Raw genomic sequence first — 22,365 nt, 5'->3', positions numbered from 1 at the left:
TGCTGCCCCTGGGAGCACAGCCTGTATGCTGGGTAACTGAGGAACACTGGAGACTTCCTGAAGTGGTGTTGCCTGAGCTGGGCCTCAAAGGATGGGGGATGGGCATCACCACGGTAAAAGAAAGAGCCAGGCAAAAGTTGAGAGCTATGGGAAGTTCCCCTCCCTCATTGGGGCAGATTCGGGATTGCCCAGAAAAGTCCCCTAGCCGCCCACTTTGGGATAGAGCCTGAGGCTCCTGGGAGGCAGTGAATCGTGTAAGTGGTGGTGTTGGGCAGGGCTTTGAGGTTGGGACCCTGGGAACGACCACTCTAGGTCTGCCTAGCATCTCCGCTCATTATGGCAAGGGACAATGATAGAACTCAGAAGCTCTGGGGAATGAGTGCAGAGAAGGGTCCTGGTTTGGACTCTAGGGCAGACTCTTTGGAGGCAGGCCTAGGTGTCTCACCTGAGAGAAAGACCTGTGATACAGTCCTCCCTCCGCTGCACCAGGCCTGGTGTTGGGATGGGAGGCTCCTGTAGACGTTAGTCAGGGATGAAGGGAGTTAGTCCCGGTGGGAGGGACCATCGGAGTTCGGGATGTAGGGGTGGAGGGACCGTACAGGTTGGGGGTCATAAAGATCTTAAAGTGGCAGATCCGGGACACGCAAGAGGTGGTCCGCTCCAGACCATCCCAGAACGCGCCCCGCCGCGACTAGGACAACCACAGGGTTGGGACTCTGAGGCCCCGGGTGGGCGGGAAGCGCCCCTGAGGCCCTCCGCTACCCCTACTGGTAATTGTTCACCTAACTCCAGCTGCCGGGGGCGGAAGGGGGATGGCAGGGATTGGTTGCAGGCTGATGTCCAGAGCATGGATTGGCTGCTGTGGCTCGGGGGCTGGGTCCAGGAAGCAGAGTCCGCCCCCCGAGACTTCAAAAGGTGAGCCCCCAAGAGACTCCTGCATAATTGAGGTGGTGCCACAGACCCGCAGGATAAGTGGACCGCTGGCGGTGAGGCGGCTGAGCGGGCGGAAATTCACGGGGACCGGCGCAGGGCGCCGAGTCGCATCGCCAAAGCTGTGTGGTGCGCTCTGGGAGGCCCTGGGGCCGTCGGAGCGCATCTCGCCTGCAGTCATGGGTTCGGCAGCGTTGGAAATCCTGGGTCTGGTGCTGTGCCTAGTGGGCTGGGTGGGCCTGATCCTGGCATGCGGACTGCCCATGTGGCAGGTGACCGCCTTCCTGGACCACAATATCGTGACGGCGCAGACCACATGGAAGGGGCTGTGGATGTCATGCGTGGTGCAGAGCACGGGGCATATGCAGTGCAAGGTATATGAGTCTGTGCTGGCGCTGAGCGCAGAGGTGCAGGCGGCGAGGGCGCTCACCGTCGGAGCGGTGCTACTGGCGCTGGTTGCGCTCTTCGTAAGCCTGGCGGGCGCACAGTGCACTACCTGTGTGGCCCCGGGCCCAGCTAAAGCGCGCGTGGCCCTCACGGGCGGCGTGCTTTATGCGCTGTGCGGGCTGCTGGCACTCGTACCGCTCTGCTGGTTCGCCAACATCGTAGTCCGCGAGTTCTACGACCCGGCGGTGCCAGTGTCGCAGAAGTACGAGCTGGGCGCAGCGCTGTACATCGGCTGGGCAGCCTCCGCTTTGCTCATGTGTGGGGGCGGCCTGGTGTGCTGCGGCGCCTGGGTCTGCGCCGGCCGCCCGGACCTCAGCTTTCCAGTCAAGTATTCTGCGCCGCGACGGCCGACGACCAGCGGCGACTACGACAAAAAGAACTATGTCTGAGGGTGCGGAGTACATTGGTGTCCCTCCTGGCAGCCAGCGAGCGAACGGAAGGATCAAATGGAAGCGCACTGCACGGACAGCAGGCATCGTAAAGTTGAGCCGTGCACAGATCGTGGAACATCGGGCTCTGCGTACTGACCAGACCTGCCAGTGCCCGCAGCCCGTTCTCTGTGACCATTACCAGCCCTCGCCCTGTCCTATACATACGACGCGTGCTTGTGAGGACTTGATAGGTTTTCTTCTCCGTGTGCTGTGGTGGCTAGACATGAGTGGGACTCTCGGATTCCGTCGGCCCAGTGGGCATGACTGCAGAAGGCAATTCCTTCCTGACCCTGTGGGTGGGGTGGGGTCTTGCATGCTGTATTAGTTCTCTGCCGCTGTGACTTCGGAAGAGCAGACGGAGAGTCCACTGTCCCAAATCTGGGTTGCTGAAGTGATGTGTAAAAACGGCCATTTTCTGGGGCTTGAGCTCAAGGGACCAAGGGACTTGGCTTGGATCTCCCTGCCTTACACCAGCCACACCCCTCCTTTCCCCCGCCTGTGGCGAGGCTGTGGGCACCAGAACCTGGCTAGGGCGCTGCCTTCTTTGCAGCTGGGGTGGGGGTGGGGAGGTTAAGAATTTGCTTAGTAAATGGTTTTAACACTACTGCCTGTGTACTGTCTATCCTCTTGTTTAGTCACCCCCTGTGCCCAGCACCTCCATTTACCCACCCATCCGGGGCCTCCTCCCTGAAGGCTCCTGTGAGGATCTCTCAGGGCTGTTCCCTAGGGCCCATGACTTTTTCCCTAGCCCTCCTTGCCACCCCACCACCCTCCCACAAGTGGGAGACACAGCCATAGATCACCATAACCTAGGATGGTGGGAAGAGCCCCACGTTGAGTCACAGGGCCAGGTTGGAAGGGATGGAGGCAGACCCTATCAGAGGATCAGGTTGGAATCCCTAACCAAGGACTGGGGAAGTGGGAACTTGAGATGTGCAAAGTACTGAGGGTGGGAAGCCTGGTTGCTTCTCCCAAAAAAGACATGTTCTCCTTATGCACCAAAGTGAGGGTTTCCATCTGCCCTTCCAGGGTTTCCTTAGCTCTGAGTAACATCAAGGAGCCAGGTATCTGTACAAAGCCAACCAGGCCCTTTCCAACAGCAGGGTGGAAAGGGGTGAATCCAGGATGTGTGCTGGTTCTAGCAAGACTTGCTGCAGGGACAACAGCGTTGCCATGGGGAGTAGAGGCCCGTTGCCCAGACTGCCTCGGCTCTGCTCCAGCCTGGCTCCAGCCCCTTGTTCTAGTTCCTCAGCCAGTCACAGCATAGCTCTGTAAAAGCTCTCTGCCCACCCTGCTGCCTGGCAGCCAGCATAATCTGATAGACTGTGTGGCCTCTCCTACCTTATGTGCTGGTAGGGGCTGTCCCAGGAGGGCAGGGCAGAATTATCTATTCTAGTCAGAGAGCTCATTGTTTCTAGCCCTGTTCTAGGCACTTTGAATTTGTGCACTTTCACTTTCTGCCAAAAGACCAGGAGTTGAAAAGAGCAATGGGGGAGGGGACAGCAAGGTACTTAAAGCCCAGCCAGCAGGAAGTCTTGGCATCTGCCCCCAACCCAGGCTCCAGGGCTCTGCCCAGAAATGCCTGGGATGACCCAGTGATGGGGAGCCTCCCAAAACTGGCCAAGTTCCCCATCACAGGGAATAAAGAGTCCTAAGGATGTGGGCTCAGGGTGCTCAGGATAAATTCCAATGAGTCATGGGGAGCCTACAGGTGGAAATTCTGGGGAGGTTTAACTTTCTGATGGCCTAAGTCCTTATCATTGGGAAAAGCTACAGTGTAAGCTATAGGGAGGGCTCCACTGCACAGAGGTCCTCAGTAGGGCCTGAACCTGGGCCAGGGCAGTAGGGACCAAGAACAGCCCCTGAGCTTGGGAGCATATGATCCTGGACCCCTGACTCTGGGGGTGGGACCAAAGCAAAGGTTCTGACATGATTACACCCAGCAGCCAGGGCCTGGTAGTGTGGGGTCCAAGGTGTTTGAGCCAGAGCTGAGCCCTGAGGCTACCCTTGGGGGTTTATCTCACACAAGCCCTTTTCCAGAGTGCAGAATATGGAAGGGCAGCTGTACAACTTCCAAGCTTTTCCAAATGGCTACGGTGAGCAGCTTGAGGCCCTGGGGAGACAGGCCACCACCTGCCTGATCCGAGCCAGGAGAGGCCTGGCAAACTCCAACTGATGGTCAATGGTGCTATTAGAAGTCAGGAGGCTGCTCCAATCCAGTTGACCCCACTGTGCCCACTGCCCTTTTCCAGGGCAGCTCCACCCATTTGTATCCTCATTGCCAAGCCACTCTGCAGGGTTTTCCCCACTGACTTACAATCTGCTTAAGGACTGTCCAATGCTGAATACCCCAGCAGCCCAAATGCCTCACAGGTGGATATCTCCTGCCAGCCTGCCTGTTTCCCCAGCACCCATGTCCTCTGGTAGTGGCCATAGATTTGTGCTAATAGCTTTCTTCACTGGGAAGGGCAGGAACCACTCTGTCTTCTCTGTGTTCAAGGGTCATCTGGGAGGGGTGGAAGAACTCCCCTAACTACAAAAGTCCTTGCTGCCCTGAAGGTTGTGGAGGTTGCTGAATTCCCAGTTTAGAACTTCTGTATCCAGGATGTGGCTGATGCCCACAGCTGGGCCTGGGGGATATAGTATCTCTACCTATGACATGCCCAGTCAGTCAGGTCCTGGCCTGAAGCCTTCCCCTTGCTATTTTCCTTTCTGCAGAATGGTATGCACACTGCTTGTCCGCAGAGATTGGGACACCTGGACAGGTACTGAATGATGAGACAAGGGCCAATGTAGTGTGTGTGTTGGGGGGCAGTCAAGAGCGTAGACTTAAAATGTTGACAAGGCTAGCCAGAAAGAAGTGGTTGACAGGTAGAGCCAGGTCCCATCTGATCTAGCTGGGTAGTGGTGGTGCAGGTACCATGAGGCAATCCCAGAGCCTGGTGCTATAGGACCCAGCCTCCTAGTACCACTGAGAGATGTGGCGGACAGGGTCCTTAGTACGTAGAGGAAAAGGAGGCACATCCCTGTGCTTTCTGGCATAAAGGATGCTGGGAACAAAGGACCAAGCCTCCCCTGGACCCAAGGAAAGTAGGTTCAGGGCACACCCAAGTGCTGGTGCTAAGACCAGAGCAGAACAGAACATCAAATAAGCATTTTATTCCATTAAAAACTACTATTCCTACATCTCAAACTATATCCATAACTTACAATCTAAATAAAAGCCAGTTAATATAAATAAGGAAGAGGTCACTTCTGAAGAAATCAAATTCTGGAAAAGAAAAGAAAAAAAACAGTTTCAAACAAGTCTGTCTCCCCAAATGTAACAAACAAACTGCTCAAGCCTTCCCTCTGGCTTGTTGGGCTGCTGCTTCTGAGCAGCCTCAACCCCAGGGGTGAGGGACAGGTGTCCACAGGAGAGCCCCCAGTGCCCTTGGGATCCCAGTACTTTCTTACCTGGAAGACCCCACTCAGCTGCTTGTCCTTCTGGGGTGGCCCCATGGCACCTTACCTGGGCTTCTCTCCTTACCTTGCCTGGCCTGTCCCCCATCCTGCCTCGCCTCTTCATCCCTCAGGATGTAGCTCTTCCCCACCTCCCATTAGCCCATCTCCCATTAGCCCATCTCCCATTAGGCACCTCACACCTGCCTGGCCAGCAAGATGCACATAGTAGGGTTGACATCAGATTGCCCGAGAGCTCCCACATGTAACCTTACATCTCTGCCCCCACCTACAGAGCCAGGTACTCATGTTCCCACTCTGTCTAAAGGTATCAGCCCCATTTTTACAAACATACTCAGGCTCAAGGTCACTGCTGATAACACAGACCTCACTGAGGACCTAGAATCTATTCCCCACACATGGTCCTGTACACTTAAGCCCTCAGAGAGATGGACTCTGGGGTCCCTGAGATCCCCTATGTCATTTTGGCCTCTGTGCCCTTTGGTTTTTCAGCTCACCATGGATAGGGGGAGTAAGAGAGGACTCCTGGTCCCAGGAGACCCTCTATGTCAGAGACTTGACAGGGTCACCTGCCACAGCAATGGCATCCAGTCTAGTGCTCAGAGAGAGGGCTGGGCAAGAGCATCCACTGTGGAAGCCATGGGATGACTGATGGTAACATAGATACAGGAAAGGCTGCCTATCCCCATTTCTCAAAAGGTCCTTCAAGAAAGAGGTGGTATGTGGGACAGCAGGGAGAACCTGGCTGGGGAGGTATCTTGGGTCACAGTGGCCATTCTCTGGTGAAGGCTCATGACATTTTGTAATTTACAACTTTGCTTTTTCAAGGGTCAAGCATATCAAAGCCCTGATAGCTGGCTCTGTGGACTCCAGCCCGGGGCCTGACATGAAGGCTGTGGGGGCAGGAGGCTCCAGGTAGCCTCTGAGGGCAGTGCCAGAGAGTTCATGTGTCCCATGTGTCCCATGTGCAATGCCCAGCCCCATGGTGTGGTCAGCAGAGGGTGAATGCCAGGTCTTTCTGAAGGGATTGACAGGGTTTAATGAAATTAGGTTCCTCAAAAATGCCCCATTGTAGCCCTGCTGGCGGCCTAAGGACAAGCATTCTTGGGAAAAATATGTTGGCCCCAAATCTTCTCAAGAACCCATCTGAAACTGAAGTAAAAGACTCCATTGAGGAAGCACAAAGCTGGGACTCAGAGTAGGGCTGTGATGAGGCAGGAAGCCAAGCCACCCTGAGGACCCCAACCCTCCTGCTAGCTCACCCTCAGGACAGCAGAGAGACAAGGGCATCCAGGAACTTGCTCCGATCCTCAGCCTTCAGCTCAATTACTGAAGTAATGAAAGAAAAACAGCTTGTGAGAAGGGAGGAGTGAGAAAAACAAGGCAAGAAACACAAACTCCCTCTTCCTGACACTCAGACCCGAGCAGCCTTCTACTGTATTCCAAACTGTATAGGCTCTTCCATAGCCTGGAATATTCTGGACTATTTGATTCTATTTCTCTATCTCACTGCATTTAATTCCTTAGATATGCTGGCCACACTAGGGAAAGGCCAGAGCCATGGTCTGTGGGGAAGATCCTCTGGGCAGCTAGGGAATAGCAATGACAGCCAACAGAGAAGACTCAGAAGATGTGTCAACTCAGAGCAATACAGACCTGAGAAGGGATGGGCATTTCTATCCCACCTAGCCCACGTGTCTGCCCCCATCATGGGTTGTGGGAGACCTAAGGTAGGGCAGGAGGCCACTTCAGCTCTACTTTGCCCATGCCTCAGTTTTAGTGTCCTCTCCTGTAAGAAGGGGATACAATGCGAACTGCCTGAATTTTGAAGGGTCATCAGGTTCAGCCAAACACGTGGACCCTGATCAAACAGCAACACTGAGCTCTGAGGGCTGGTCTGGTCTTGGGGGCAGTTCATGCTGCAGGCCACTGTCCCAAGAATCCCATGCCCAGCCCACACAGGTAGGTACTGGCCACTTCATTCCCCATTCCCCTCTCCAGCTGTCCAATCCTCAGGGGAAACCAGCAGCTTTCAGTCCCAAATCTTCACTATATAATGGAGGTGCGATATTTTGCAGGCCATCTGGAGACAACCTTTCCCACAACACATGCATAGCAGGGAAGCAGAAGCTGCTATGCAGAGTGGACTAAAACTACATATGTACTATAGACATGACTGCCATGGCATAAGGAAGTAGGTTGAGACAGTTGAGGCAACTTGAATATAGACTGAGTCTCTTGGGACAGTGACTTGTAAGGACTCAGGGGGTGGTGGTGTAAGAAAAGGTCCTTTCTAAGAGATGTAGAAGTACTAAGGGGTATTTTGGGCTAAACTGTTTCCTCCAAATTCCTATGTTGATATCTAAAACTCAGCATCTCAGAATATCACTGTATTTGAAGACAGGGCCTTAAAAGAGGTGGCAGGCCATTTCAGCCCCATTCTGCCCAGTGCCTCAGCTTCAGTGTCCTCTTCTGTAGGAGGGGGGCATGATGCAAAATCCCTGTATCTTGAAAGGTCATCAGGCTCAGCCAAGCATGTAGACCCTCAATCAGACAGAGCAAAACCAGGGTCTGGAATAAGGTCAAATGGGACCCACCCATTGGGGTGGGTCCTAATCCAAAATGACTGGTATTGTTCTAGGAAGAGTGAATCAGGACACAAACATCAAGGGAATACCATGTAAGGTCACAAGGAAAAAACAGCCATCTATGCAAGGAGAGAGGCTACAGAAGGAACCAAACCTGACAACACCTTGATTGCAGACCTCTAGGACTATGAGAGAACATGGTATAAGCTACCCATTGTACAATGCTTTGCTATACCTAGTGGGGATGTAGTGCTGATGAGTCTGTTTTACTTTAAATCTGTCAACAACAACAAATGACAAATATGGCCAAATGTGAGACAGGTTCCACACTGCTGTCTGAGGAAGCTACTGCCAGGTGGGGCCCTTCCATTCTCTGGTTCATTCAGCACATATGAACATTCAGTGTCATGCAGTGGATTGTGCTGCAGCCTCAGACAAGTCCCTTTACATCAACACAAACTCACCCTTAGGCCCTGCTATTCCTTGCCCACACTGGATGACCCTGACTTGGTGGGAAAGTGATCTTCAGGGCAGGATTGTTAAGGTTAGAACTAGGCCCCCAGCTCCCTAGAGATACTAGGAGCTGCTTTGCCTGGGGCTAGTTTCAGGAGGATATGAGGGCTGCTGGCCAGGCACCTCTGGCAATGTCAGCGTACCTCTTTTCAGGGCCAGATGGAAGTGTGGCTAAATGGCAGGGATGCTAACCTGAGAGGTCAAAGTGGTTATGCAGTGTCCGGGAGCTGGTGCTTTCTGCTGCTTTCTCAAAGGCCCGTCCAAAAAAGCTGTGGAAAACAAAAGGCCACTTGCAATGGACCCTTCCCATCTATGCCCATTGTGACAAATGCAGGAGGGTAAATATCACTTGATTTAGTGAGGTTGATGGGCCAACAGGACAATACCTCCAAGGTTCCCCACCCTCACCATCCCAAGACAATGGAAGCCACTCACTTCTTTCGGTCAGAACCGTCGGTCTCTGGGGGGATGCCTACCACAGTCACTGTGCCCTGCTCTGTGCTCAGAGGGGCAGCCATCACCAGAGGCAACAGCTTGCAGCGTCGGTTCTTTGTCTGTAGAGACAAGGGCATCCTCAGTCATGTTTTGTCCCTAGTTCATCTTTTGACATAGTCATTCCAGTCAGGGGACTGGTTTCAGAACCAGCTCTAGCCTTACAGTCCTGCCCTGAAGAGCACTTTTCCACCAAATCAGGGTCATCTTCCACAATATGGGCAAGGAATAATGGGCCTAATGGTGCCACCGGTACCACAGGGTAAAGCATACCATTCAGGGTTCAGGAGTTCCAACAGTGTCAAGCTACTCCCCAGAAACCTACAGGGACTCTCCTGTCACCAGAGGACATGCTAGAGTTCCCATCTGATGATCTGGCTCCAGACTCCCGTAATCCACCATCCCAGTCCCACTGTGTCCTGTCTGTTCCTTACAGAGGCTTTGCTTGCTGTATGCCCTATCACTTCCTTTGGGTCCTGCTGCAGCTGTTGCCTTCTCTAGGAGTGCCCCTTCCTCCAATACTTCCACCTCATCCTGCTCCTTCCTCTCTGTGGCATGTGCCACAGGTGTGAGTGGGGACAGTTGGCCACTCTATGAAAACAGGGCCTGATGGTTGTTCAGTCAATATCTGAAAACTGAATGAATCCTGTGAAGTAGATATTTGTTCACCAATTTACAGATGAGGAAACAGTCTCAGAGATCAGATAATCCATTTCATATCACACAACTGACAAATGAAGAAGGCTGAGATCTGAATCAAGCCTAGAAAATTTCAAAGTTCATGTTTCACCCTAAGTTCATCTTTTGACATATAGTCATCTCAGTCAAGGGAGTGGTTCCAGAGCCCTCTATGGATACCAAAACCCAAAGATCTCAAGTCCCTTATATAAAATGGTGCAGTATTTGCATAAGTCTATGCATGTCTTCTTGTGTACTTTAAATATCTCTATAAACTGCTTATAATATTGAAAATAATGCATATCATTTCGCTTGCATAGATTCAGCATAGTACTCAGTGTAGAATAAATTCAAATTCTGCTCTTTGAAACTTTCTGAAATTTTTTTTCTGAAAAAAAAAAATGTATATATATATACATACATACAGCACACATTTTGTTTGTTTTTCTGCAGTGTTGGGGTTCAAATCCAGGGCCTCACCCATGCTTAGGCAAGTGCTCTACCACTGAACTACCTTTCAGCCGGCCTTTTCAAAATATTTTTGATCCAAGGTTGGTTGAATCCAAGGAGGCAGAACCCATGGATACTAATGGCTGACTAAACATTCATGTAATTATTCTATAGGTTAGTTAAGTGGCATGAGTGAATTTCAACTTCCTGTTACACATTTTGTTTAGACTATCCACCAGAGTAGACCCTCATCCTGAAGCAGAGTAAGATCTTGATTACCGACACTTGGGCTATCCGTTTTACAATTATACCTGGGAGGAGCCTGATGTTAGCTGTTTAAGGAACCCTGCCTAGATACCAGCCAAGTTAGTCATGTGTTGCAAATTGAAGCAAAGTTGGGCCATACAGAAGACAAACTCTCATTGGGAAGCAAGTCTGTGTTCCAACCAACTCCATGATTTCCTGACCTGCCACACTGCTCTGTGTGGGCTTCTTTACTCATCCACATGGACTGTGAGTAATGAAATCAGAGCTGTGGAAACTGGAAGGTTTCTAGAGGTCAGCTGAGGAAAATACAGCTCAGAAAAAGGGACACACCCAGTTCCCACAGCTGCTGAACAGCCACAGGTAACCTCAGCAGAGTACTTACCAGGCATCTGCTTGCCTGTACCCATGGCCCCAACTGCCTAGATTCTTACCGAACACACAAAGGACTTGAGCAGTTGTCTGCTGAGCAGGCTCAGAGATGCTGGCTTGGAGAATAACATGACATCTGGAGTGCCCTAGGAGAGAGAAACAGTCATAGGAGGCCATCAGTAGGCATGGCCCAGCACCTATGTATCGGAGGGAAGACTAACCTCCATGAGGGAGCAGTAGAGGAAAGGCCCCTGAGAGATGACAAGGTTGGTGCAGAGGCAGCTGGCAATGGTCTGCTGGGTGGCTTGTAGCTGCTTCTTGGCGAGTTCCAAGCCAAGGTACAACTTGTCCAGGTTACTCCTGAAATAGGACAAACACTGCTTGGGCATTGCCTATTGGTAAAATACCAAGTCACAAATAGATTGCTTGGTTCCTGGCTCAAAAAGGGCGTTATGGATCAAAGACTGCCCTCTTTCCCTCCTGAGTTCCCCTTCACATAAAAGGAAGGAAAAAAAAAATGTCTAAATCCACAGTAATGGAAGTGAGAAAAGGTGCTGCCATCAGAAGATAGAAGACTAAAGATCATACAATGGAGGTCCCAGAAAGGTACCTGGAGGGCTCTGACAGAGGGGAGGCTTGGGCAAGGGCTAGAGGGGAAGACAGGGGACCCTTCTGCTCAACAGATGGATTTTTAACTCTTTTTCCCCAAAAGGGTAAGTTCCCTTCTGAATAAGAAATGAACCCTCTGTTTAGGGCCCTTAAGCAAAGTTGTGCTTAACAGAACCCCAAAGTGTCATACTTCCAATACACAAAGATAAAGTGATGCCTTCTAGCCAGCAAGCTGGAGCCCAGATACCCAGGGATCAGCCAAGATTCCATAATACCCTTCCTGAATATGAAGGACATTAGACCATTTAAGAAATCCAAGTCTAGCGCATGAAAGATAGGTCCAATGCCCTGTCTACAAATTCTGTACAAACTACCCTCATGAACCTTCCTACCACTTGCATTTAATTACTGCTCTCTTATAGCTTTTTAAAATAGATGCATATTCAGCTATTCTGAGCACTGGCCCCAGGGCTGAAATGAAGAATCTAAGCCTGGTGCTTGAAAGAATGTCAATTTTCAATGTCATTCCCAACGTGGCCTAAAAAGATGATCCTGGAGGAAATACATAATTTGGAAGATGAAAAAAACTTAAGAAGTAGAGAGCTGAGTATGCACAAGACCCCAGGTTTGATCCTCAAAACTTCATTCCTTCCCAACACATACACACGAAGAAACTTAAAATGAAATTTCCAATCTTCAGAGATTTGGGTAACTATTACATTCCTAAACCAAGAACAGGATGCTATGGAGAAGGAACAATTAGAAATATTGGTGGGAGTTAAAATAATTGTGAAAAATAAAATATTCACTCAAAGGCTACAGCATAAAATCAAGAAAAGCTTCTTCAAATTTGTAATAAAACAACACAATAGAAAATGTAAGCAAAAATGTAAGAAAGAACATCAATCTAGGAAGGCAAGAAAAAACAATAAAAAAAATCAGTGTGTGTGTGTGTGTGTGTGTGTGTGTGTGTGTGTGTGTGTTGTGGGGTGGGGGGATGGATAGTAGAGAAAGAGTACCAAAAGAGAACTTCCTCAACTTGAGAAAGGAAACTAAAAAAACTACTCATTGGCCATGAGGGGCACCAAAGAAGGTAAAATTGACATGTTCTCTGACTGGCAGAGCCTAACTAAATCTACATATGTGTATTTCCTGGCTTTTGTTCCTATAAATTCTAACTACTTCTGTTAACACCAGCAGAGAAACAACCTAGTTGCTTTTCCCCAGTTTGATCAAACTGTATTAAGTTCATTTTTCCTTTTTACATTGTTTATTTTTTATTGTGGAAAAGGCAGTTGAATCTGACCAGTCCAGATCCAGGCAGGTTCCCTAGCTTGGCAACTGGTAATAGTACAAAAGCAATCTTGGAGTTGAAAGACTTGGATCTGAGGTAGAGATGATAGAATAGTTGTGCTCTACCATTAAAGAAATGAAGCTTATTAGGCCACCACTGCATGCTTCTCAGGTTCACCATTTACAAAATTCCCTTTAAAAGAGACCTCAAAAGCACATGTCACTCTCTAGCACCCATACTCCCTATTCCTGTGAGAATACATGCTGCTCTAGTGATTGCTTTTCTAAATAAATCTTCTTGCTCTCCTCTGAATAAAATTTTCCTGTACATCTTCTGATGCATCTTAAGTCAAGAACCTGCCAGGGTTGACTTAAGGTCAACTTTTCCCTTCTACGGACCTCCTTGCATGGATTAAAGGGGCTCATCAAAGAACTCAGTACAATGCATGAGACAAGTTCTGCTCTACACAAAGCACAAAATTCTAGAATACTGAACATAACAAAACAGATCTTGACAGCTTCTAGAGGTGGGACTTGGGTGCGGGTATTTACAAAGAAATAAGAATCAAAATGGCTCAGACTTCTCATTAACAACATTGGTTGCTAGAAGACAGGGCATAATGGCATAGTCAACCAAAAATCACCTTCGACCTTGAATTCTATATAAGTCAAACAAAAACTCTGAAGAGGGTAGAAAAAAGATATTGTCAGCTATAGAAGGCAGTTTATTACATGTGCACCTTTTCTTTTAAAATTACCTGAAAATTGTGTTCTAGTCAAGTGGGGGGAGTAAATGAAACAAAGACAAGGATCCTAAGAAACACAGGATTTACCTGAGCACAGCCAAGGGACATTTGTGGTGACAAAGGCTAGGATGGGAAGACAGACCTCCAGGCTCTCTGGAAATAAAGAGACCTCAGAGAATATCTATTGGAAGAAGAGTTGGAGGAAAAAAAATGAATATGAAAAAGGAAGCTAGAGCTGGGGATTTAGCCTAGTGGTAAAGTGTTTGCCTAGCATGTGCAAAGTCCTGGGTTCAACCCCTAGTACTGGGGAGTGATGGAGTGGGGGAAGAAAGAAAAGAAAAGAAAAAAGAGAAAGGAGATAAGTAGGCCTAGGTGAGCATGGTGGAGTATGCCTATAATCCCAGCTACTTGGGAGGCTGAGGCAAGAAGATGGACAGTTCCAGGCCAATTTAGGAAGACCCTATCTCAAAATGAAAACTAAAAGATCTGGGGATATAGCTCAGTGGTTCAGTGCTTGCCTAGCATGCTTAAGCCCCTGGGTTCAAGAAGTAAAATTATCTCAATTTCAGATGATATGATCTTAGATATAGGAATACTTAAGGAATCTATTAAAAACTATTAGAACTTGGGCTGGGGTGTAGCTCAATGGTAGAGCACTTGCCTAGCATTCATAAGGCCCTCGGGTTGATCTCTAGCACTGCAAAACAACAAACGTATAAGAACTAATGAATGAGTTCTGCAAGGTTGCAGGATACAAGATCAATATACAAAAATCAGTTGTATTTCTACATAATAACAATGAGTAAACTAAAAATGAAGAAAACAAGTCCAATATTTAGGAATAAATTTAATTTTAAAGGTGTAAAGTTTATTCTCTGCTAACCTGGCAATAATCACAAAATTGATCTACAGATTCAATATAGGAATTAACTTCTTTGCAAGAACTGGCAAGGTGATCCAAATATTTATATGGAAATTCAAGTTACTAGTCTAGCCAGTACAATTTCAAAAAAGGGAAAATTGGAACACTTTCATTTTCCAGTTTCAAACTCTGCTACAAAGCTACAGTAATCAAAACAATTGTGATATTTGTTTAGGATAGACACAGATGATGGAAGAAAACTGAGAATCTAGAAATAAATTCTCACATTTATGGCCAACTGATTGATTTTGCAACTCAAATGTTAAAACAATTCAAAGAGAGAACAAATAATTTTTTCAACAAACAGTGCCGGGACAAGCAGATGCCCACACGCAAAGGAATTAAGTTAGATCTCTTCCTTACAGTAAACACAAAACATAACCTCAAATGAAGCAGACACCTGATATAAGAGCTAAAACTGCAAAATTCTTAGCAAACATAGTGTGAAATCTTTGTAACCTGGATTAGGCAGCAGTTTCTTAGTTATGCCACGAGAAGCAAAGAAACAAAGAAAAAATAGATAATCTAGACTTCATCAAAATTTAAAACCTATGTTTCAAAGGACACTATTAAAGTGAAAAGTTAACCTTCAGGATAAGGCAAAATATTTTTAAATTATATACCTGATAAAGGACTTGTATTTAGTATAAATAAAACAAATTTTGTAATTCAGTAATAAAAAAACAAATACCTAATTTAAAAATGGGTAAAGTACTTGAACAAACAAATCTCTAAACATGATGACAAACATGAAAAGGTGTTCAACATTATTAGCCACCAGGAAAATACAAATCAAACTCATAATAAGATACCACTTCAAGGGCTTGGGTCGTGGCTCAGTGGTAGAGTGCTTGCCTAGCATGTGTGAGACACTAGGTTTGATTCTCAGTACCATATATAAATAAATAAATGTCCATTGACAACTAAAAAAAAAAAAAAAAAAAAAAAAAAAAAAAAAAAAAAAAAAAAAAAAAAAAGAAAAGAATACTGGAAAAAATTAAAAAAAAAAAAGATACTACTTCATGCTAACTAGAAAGGCTATAATCTAAAACACAGACAATAATAAGCATTGGGGAGCATATGGAGAAACCAGAACCCTCATATACTGTTGTTGGGAATGTAAAAGGGCAGAGTGATCTACTATGGAAATTCCTCAAAAGTTTAAACCTAGAATAACCATGTGATCTAGCAATTCCATCCTCAGACATATAAACAAGAGAAATGAAAACATGACTACACAAACACTTGTGGAAACAACTCATTCATCAACCAACAAACTGGTCAATAATATCCATTCAATGAAATATTATCTACAATTAAAGGCATAAATTACCAATATAAGCTATGATATGGATGAACCCTGCAAACATTATGGTAACTGAGAAGTCAGATGCAAAGGACTATGCATTGTATAATTCCATTTATATAAAATGACCAGAATAGCAAATCTATAGAAGTGGTTGCCTATGTCTGGGAGTGATTGGGGATTTGGGAGGTGAGAGCTAAGTCCTGCAAAGTTTCTTTTGGGGACAATGAAACTGCTCTAAAATTAGACAGTGGTTGTGGTTGCACTTTATACTAAAAGCCTTTATACTCAAAGTATAAAAGTAGCTTTTATACTAAAAGCCATCACATCATACACTTTATTATTTTTGGATACATCACACACTTTAAATGGGTGAATTGTTTTGCACGTGAATTATATCTCAATAAAATTATGTTTTAAAAAAGCGTGTTAGTGAGAAGACCCAGGAAATCCCAGAAAGCAGGCCCCCCAATTTTTTACCATTGCACAAAATCAACAAAAGTAGCAGCTCTGTGAAGTTAGAAAACCTGTCTGAACCATGCCTCTTCCTAAAACGTTAAGGGAATGAAATCTGCAAATAGAGAATTACCAAGATGGAATCCCCTCAAAGTCAATACTAGAAGAAAAATAAAAATAAGGGGCAGAATAACATCTCTCTTGACAGTGAAAGTACACTAGAAAGACACGCCTTAAAAAAAAAAAAAATCAAAACTGGCATGTTCTATTTCACAGCATGCTAAAAGACACGGAAAAAAAAATACAGGTCATTTCAGAAGTGAGGATTAGAAATAAAAGAATAATAATTGAGAAATGAAGACTTTTTCAAGAAGAAACATAAAAATGAATAAATATAACAATGCCTTAAGAGATAAAGAAGGTAAATAAAATTTTAAAATCAAAAAGAAAAAAGAGATGAAAAGGACTTATAAAGTGACAAAAAACTGTAGGCAGTGTGATTGTGGCACCCCACTCCAGTGATTGTGATTCTGTAGGACAAAGTCAATCTTTTGCCCATGGGGTCCCTTACAGGATAATGGTACAGGCATCCCTGTGCAGTTTGAGCCTGAGGACTGACTGGAGGCATCCCATAAGGAGATAGGAGCCCCTGGTCATATCCACTACCTGGAGAGACTGTCCAGAGCCTGGATGAAGTGGTCCGTCCCTGAGCTGTCCTTTTCAGGGCTCTCCATCAGAGACATGGTGGCAAAGACCACATCACTGGCCAGGAACTTATGCTTGAAACCAAAATGGATGCTGAAAGTCTGCATACGCATGTCCTTCATCCTGTCATGGGAGGAAGCAATCAAGTGGCTGTTAAGGTCTCACAGCCAGGCCAGCAAATGACCTGATGTCTCTCAAAGGTCCTATTACTGTCCTTATTATGACCACTCTGCTTAGAGGATGAGGTGGGTCAGAATACCCAGACATGCCAGCCTTGCAGCACAGAGTAGGTGGAGTGTCTCATCCACAGTTTCTTGGCTACCTAGGGCAAAGCAATAAGTAGCAGTTGGGTCAAGGGTATGGACAGGGCCCTTTCCAATGCACCAGCATGGGTGCTGTTGGCTGGGGGTGGGGGACTCAGAAAAAGAGGTCTCAATGCTACCCTGGTTTGGAAAGCCCACCTGAAAATGGCTCTGGTGGCCTGTTTCCTATTTCCAGTGAAGAAGGAACTGGGTCACTCTTACAGATCTGTATCACAGCCCCAGAATTTAAGGATCCTAAACCTCATGGGCACTTTAAGAAGATATATTTTTAATCAAAAGAGAATTCAACACTTCAAAAATGGCCAGATTCAGATCATACTCATTTGTACATTCTTGGGGTTCTTGTTTTTGCATTATTTCAGAAGTATGGTTAAAGCAAAAGCCCTAACTTTATTTTATTTTTGGTAGTAAAGAATTCTGTTGCTGGGTATGGTGGTGCACACTTGTAATCCCAGTAACTCAGGAGGCTGAGGCAGGAGGATCTTGAGTTCAAACCCAGTCTCAGCATCTTAATGAGGCCCTAAGTAACTCAGCAAGACCCTGTCTCTAATAAAATATAAAAAAGGCTGGGGAATGTGGCTTGGTCGTTAAGCACCCCTCTGTTCAATCCCTGGTACTGAAAAAAAAAAAAAATCTGTTTATTGTAGGAAATATTTTCAATATTTTCATGAAATTTGACAGAACTCAGCAATACTTATTTGAAATGGGTTCATATCTGTGAAATTAAGTCAGTTAGGATGAAGTCTTTATTATTAAAAAAAAGGAAAGAAAAAGAAATCACACAACCAAAGATGTATCTCATATAGCAAAGTATATTAAAAAAATGGGAAACCAAGTCACAGAATGAAAAAGACAACTAAGCAAGAGATTTAAGAAATGCTGATTCTATCCATCTGGCTTGTTGCTAACGGTCCTCTCTGTCCTTCCATAGAAGCTGTAACTTTAAACAAATTTAATCCAGGAAAAAATGTGTTTACCCAAATTTATTTGCAGACTCTTCAATCATTTCCCGCAAATTCTCCTTCAAGGAGATGTCCATAGACTGAAACTTCTGCTTCACCTGTTTCAGGGGAAGCCTAGAATGAACAAACCCAAGGCACATGAATAAGACTGCCAAAACCAACATGATAGAAAGAAGACTTCAATAGGGTCACTATGCAGGTCAATGAGGGATGTCCTAGCACATTCTGGGATCTAGAGGGGAAGAACTAATGGTGGAATAGGCAGCAGTTACATTTTACAACCAAGTGAGTAAAAACAAAGCAGAGGGCTTTCCCCCTGGGGAGGCAGGCAAGATGGAGGGCAGCAGACCAAGGTAGTCACTTACCCCATGTCTGCAAGGAACTCCTGGAGTCGTTTCTGCCCATGCACAGACCAAAGCTTGAATCTGGCTGCAGTGTAGCTGGTGTTGCACAGGCTGTCATGGAGAGACCAGTGCTGGTAAAGCACCAGGCGGAGGCTGGGTCTGAAGTCAAGGAACACAGATGGTACCTACGGCTGCTACCCACCTGAAGATACACAATGACTCACAATCTTATCAGTGCATGGTCCTCACAATTCTTAGCAGAAGACCTGCTCTGATCATGGGGCCCTCCCTTGCTGAAGCCTACATGCACAACCAGGTATGGGGCTGCCTGGATAAGGGTGACCTGTAGCTCTCTGACTTGTATAAGGAGTGTGGGAGACATACTATTATCCCACTTTGACAGATGGAGAAACTAAGGTGTAGGAATTCCGAAAGCCCCATACTGTGGTCATGGAGAACAGTTGTGGCCCCACAAGGCATGGAAGAGTCTGCCATCCTGTTATGCCCTTGCCTATTCCACCTACCATCCACCCTTTCTAAGAGCACTCCATTAGGTCACCAAGAACATTCCATCAGGACACCAACCTTCAACCCTCTTCTTAAATTCATCCTTTACCACTTGTGGCAAAGTGAGCATAGCTGTGAGTGTGAATGGTCCCCATCACAGGCCTCTCCTCCACAGGACTCATACCGGCCCTGCCTGCTTTCCATGGTCATGCTGGCACCCTGCCACTACTACTCTGGATTCTGTGGAGTATCCTGTCCTTACTGCTATTCCCTTCCTCCCAACTCTAGGGTCCCAAGGGCTGCTGTCCTCCCTACTTCAACTCCCAATGGCTTCCCACACAATCCACACAGCCCTGTGGCTACCAAATACACTGTAAGTATGCCATTCACAAAGGGAAGTGGGCAGGGGCCCCACCCAGTGACTAAGCAAACAGCACCTGCTAAGCAAAACACTGAAGGTAGGGGTGCTACTTGAAGCCTGAAGGCCTGGGTTACAAGGATACTCGTACTCAAAGGAGATCCGTGTACAATCCACAGAGAGGGTGTTCTCCTCATCTTCATTCCTGTGGTTGTGCCGGGACACATGGCGCTGCAGGATGCCAACATCTGTTACGTACTTCATTCTAGAAAGACAGCATCACAGGCTGGACCAACTTCTTACTGCCCATCCTGCAGGCTGTCCCTGTATAAGACTGAAGAAGTCAGGCCATCTACTATATAGAAACCAAGTAGCCAGGGGAGAACAGAATGGGATGGGCAGTGGGGAGTAGATGGGCAGTATGTGACATGGCCTAAGGATGGGTACTGCAGAGATATGGTCAGGCTGCTAGCCCACATAATCAAGTAGACAGATTCCATAAGTGACAGGAGATGCAGACAAATGTAGGAAGTATTACCAGTGCACTAGGGGTGGGCAGCTCCCACCTCAGGACCCAAAGAGCCACCAAACAGGATGGTGACAGCAGGGCCTTACCTCAGGGCCATAGACAGGGAGAGTACCTGCCACTGCATGTGCCACTGTTTCTAGAGCCTACCTTATACATGTGCACACTCCATGCTACTTTTATAGGAAGGGGTTGGTGGTGCAGCGAGATGGTAGGTTATGGTGATGCAGCAGTCCAAGCAGTGGCTCCAGGTCTAAGGCTTGGGTCCCTCAAACTCCTGGTCTAACCAGCAGGACTGGGATAGGGGCAGGACAGGGAAGCAGGACATAGCAGGCATGGGGTTTCTTCAAACTACATGAGGAGTCTGGTGATCAAGTGGTGGCTACGCCAGATAGCTCAGGGACATCTGTTTGGGTTCCCTGGGCGAAGATTAGCACCTCAGGGTTGAGGTCCCTGTCAATTCTCTTAAGATGTCCCACATGATGGCCAGAGGAGGCTGAGCTGTCCCATGAAAGAGAAGGGATGGGAAATGATACCTGGTACTGACTGCTTAAGACTCCACCCCTGCCCTAGTGTCCATATCCTGGGGTAGTCTTTTAGGTCTCAGTCAGAGTCTAATGGATGAAGTATCTCTGCCAAATCCACTAAGGAGCACAAGGAGACTCTGATATCAGTCCTTCTTAAAATTCTCTGGAGCCTTCTCTTGCCCTTGTGATCAAATTCATACTTCCTGGAACCCTCACTTCCCCCCTCCACCTTTATTTACTCCTTTGCCTTCTTCTTGTCTTCCCCTTAACACCCCATGGTCTCCCATGGCCGCCCCTTGACACCTGCCTCTAAGTCCCAGCACCAGAACAGGAAAGACTAAATTCCCTCCTTCAACCACTGGCTCCATCTAGTGGACTTCTCAGGGTGATGAAGAGGCCAAAGCAGGCCACAGACTTTTTGTGACAGGGCACAGCCCAAGGAGGGTCTGCTCCCTCCTCTTCTCCATAGGAACTTATAGTGATGCTCCACCCTCCTGCAAATTCAGGCTGTCACATGGTCACAGGACAGGGCTGACCCTGGAAAGTAAGGGAGTACATCCTTACTGGGTGATCTTGTCTTGTACCCACTGGTCCGTCAGTCCAACGATGGCCCACCTGGAAGCAAAGAAGACAATGGAACTGGCTATAGCCTCCCTGGGCTTCGCAAGACCTGTGGTAAGGAGCCAGGTGACAGGATGGACAGTTCAGGTTCAATACACCTATGAGGATCCTGTCAGCATGGCCTCCTGATTCACTGTGTCCTCCTTGCTCAGGAACTCTTAGGTAATAATCTTTGAACTTATTTTCTACTGTGATGACATGAAATTTGCACGTTTCATCTAAAGGACCAGGGGCTATCTCAGGTCAGGTTTTCCTCTGGACAAGGTCAGGCTCTCAGAACCAGAGCAATGCTTGGGCAGGCAGAACTGACAGGCCAGATAAGAACCATTAGGGCATCTGCCAGTATAATTAAGTTTTCTGTGTAAGGGAACCCTAGTCACAGGTCAGACATGAAGGTACTAGGCCTCTGCCAGTAAAAGTATCCTATGAAAGACATACTGTAAACACCCATATCCAGTTCCCCTTCATTTCCTGTTAGGGCCAGGCTGCTAGTGGCTCTGGTACAGAAATGCCAAAATAACATGGTAGTCAGGTGCAATGTCACTGCTACAGGGCTGATAACTGACCTTACTGAAGGACCCTTTAGGTGAGAGCCTATGTCTAGTCCCTGGGCATGTGGTTTATTACTTCGGGACTGAGCAATCAGGCTGAGAACAGTTAGTAGGCATGTGAACAAGCACTGGCACACAGTACAGGGATAAGAGTTGACTGGCAGAGACCAACAGGCCTCACATTGCCTCACATTCAGGAATGGCAGAGAACTTCTGGGTCTACTGGTGGTTCTACACTGCCCTGTTGGCTGTCCAAAGGTCCTGATTCCACAAAGACCAATATAATTATCACAGTGGGTAGTCAGAGCTAGGAAGGGCCTTGGTAGACTGTCATATTGCGGAGCAGAAAACAAGGACCCCAAGCAGAAGGCTAATGTGATGGAGTCAGCCAGACCCACACTTTTCTCACTCAGAGAAAATTGTAGAATTTATTTCTAGATCAACCCAAGTTGACAGTGACTGGCTTAGGCAGGTCTGCAACTTGCAGAGAGAAATCAGAACCATTTTGCTGTGTAATATTTTACCATGTGCCAAGGCTGCAAGGATACTCAGTGAGGGCTGCCTCATTCAAATATCACACTCTATTGGCTGCCTGAATTTACCAAAGCAAGGCTAAGCAAGGAGGTAGGAAGGGTGAAGCACTTGAGTTCAGTTCATGCCCTGAGTTTGTGTGAAGCCCCCAGAGCTTCATGGTTAGGAAGACCAAAATCATGCATAATCCCAGATGGGCTGTTTTAGACATTCCTGGTTGGGGGAGAGGGCCTACATACCACAGCATGTCATTCAGGTCTTTGGACATCATCCATGCTAGGTCAAACATCACCATAGCTGACTGCAAGAAAGCAGAAAAGCCTGAAGTTAAAGGCAGCTGCACTCATGAGAGGGGCAACATAACTAGGCCAGACCTGAGCCAGCAGGGGCCTAGTCAAGTCCCTGCAGACCAGGGTGTTGGGGTGGATTTCAGCTTAATGTGATGAACAAG

At 47.1% G+C, this 22,365-nt stretch overlaps 2 protein-coding genes across 4 annotated transcripts in view; one reads left to right on the top strand and one right to left on the bottom strand.

Moving 5' to 3' along the window:
• Window positions 1–905: 905 nt before the first annotated feature.
• On the top strand, window positions 906–2,412 carry CLDN5 (claudin 5). The gene has a single exon (XM_079152023.1). It carries the CDS (start codon window positions 1,110–1,112, stop codon window positions 1,764–1,766), a length of 657 nt encoding a protein of 218 aa, XP_079008149.1. The 5' UTR covers window positions 906–1,109; the 3' UTR covers window positions 1,767–2,412.
• A 2,535-nt stretch (window positions 2,413–4,947) lies between these two features.
• Window positions 4,948–22,365, bottom strand: part of CDC45 (cell division cycle 45) — a 36,953-nt gene continuing 19,535 nt past the window's right edge. For 2 of the 3 annotated variants that reach the window (XM_079152004.1, XM_079152005.1), the window contains exons 8-19: window positions 22,154–22,215; window positions 20,776–20,826; window positions 19,304–19,423; window positions 18,315–18,446; window positions 17,965–18,063; window positions 16,626–16,787; window positions 10,849–10,987; window positions 10,690–10,773; window positions 8,807–8,925; window positions 8,564–8,640; window positions 6,533–6,599; window positions 4,948–5,079 (exon numbers count right to left, since the gene is read on the bottom strand). In XM_079152004.1, the coding sequence (XP_079008130.1) occupies window positions 6,535–6,599; window positions 8,564–8,640; window positions 8,807–8,925; window positions 10,690–10,773; window positions 10,849–10,987; window positions 16,626–16,787; window positions 17,965–18,063; window positions 18,315–18,446; window positions 19,304–19,423; window positions 20,776–20,826; window positions 22,154–22,215 (1,110 nt within the window). In that variant the 3' untranslated portion in view covers window positions 4,948–5,079; window positions 6,533–6,534. The remainder of the gene's footprint in view (window positions 5,080–6,532; window positions 6,600–8,563; window positions 8,641–8,806; window positions 8,926–10,689; window positions 10,774–10,848; window positions 10,988–16,625; window positions 16,788–17,964; window positions 18,064–18,314; window positions 18,447–19,303; window positions 19,424–20,775; window positions 20,827–22,153; window positions 22,216–22,365) is intronic. The other variant, XR_013765889.1, reaches the window with a different exon arrangement.

The sequence above is a fragment of the Sciurus vulgaris genome, assembly GCF_902686455.1.
Source record: "Sciurus vulgaris genome assembly, chromosome: 8".
NCBI lineage: Eukaryota > Metazoa > Chordata > Mammalia > Rodentia > Sciuridae > Sciurus > Sciurus vulgaris.
The sequence above is the reverse complement of the archived record's forward strand: the minus strand, read 5'-3'. Positions and strand labels throughout refer to the sequence as shown.

What these genes read in the sequence shown, in the direction of transcription:
- CLDN5 (XM_079152023.1), top strand. Translation starts at nt 1,110, where the DNA reads ATGGGTTCGGCAGCGTTGGAAATCCTGGGTCTGGTGCTGTGCCTAGTG.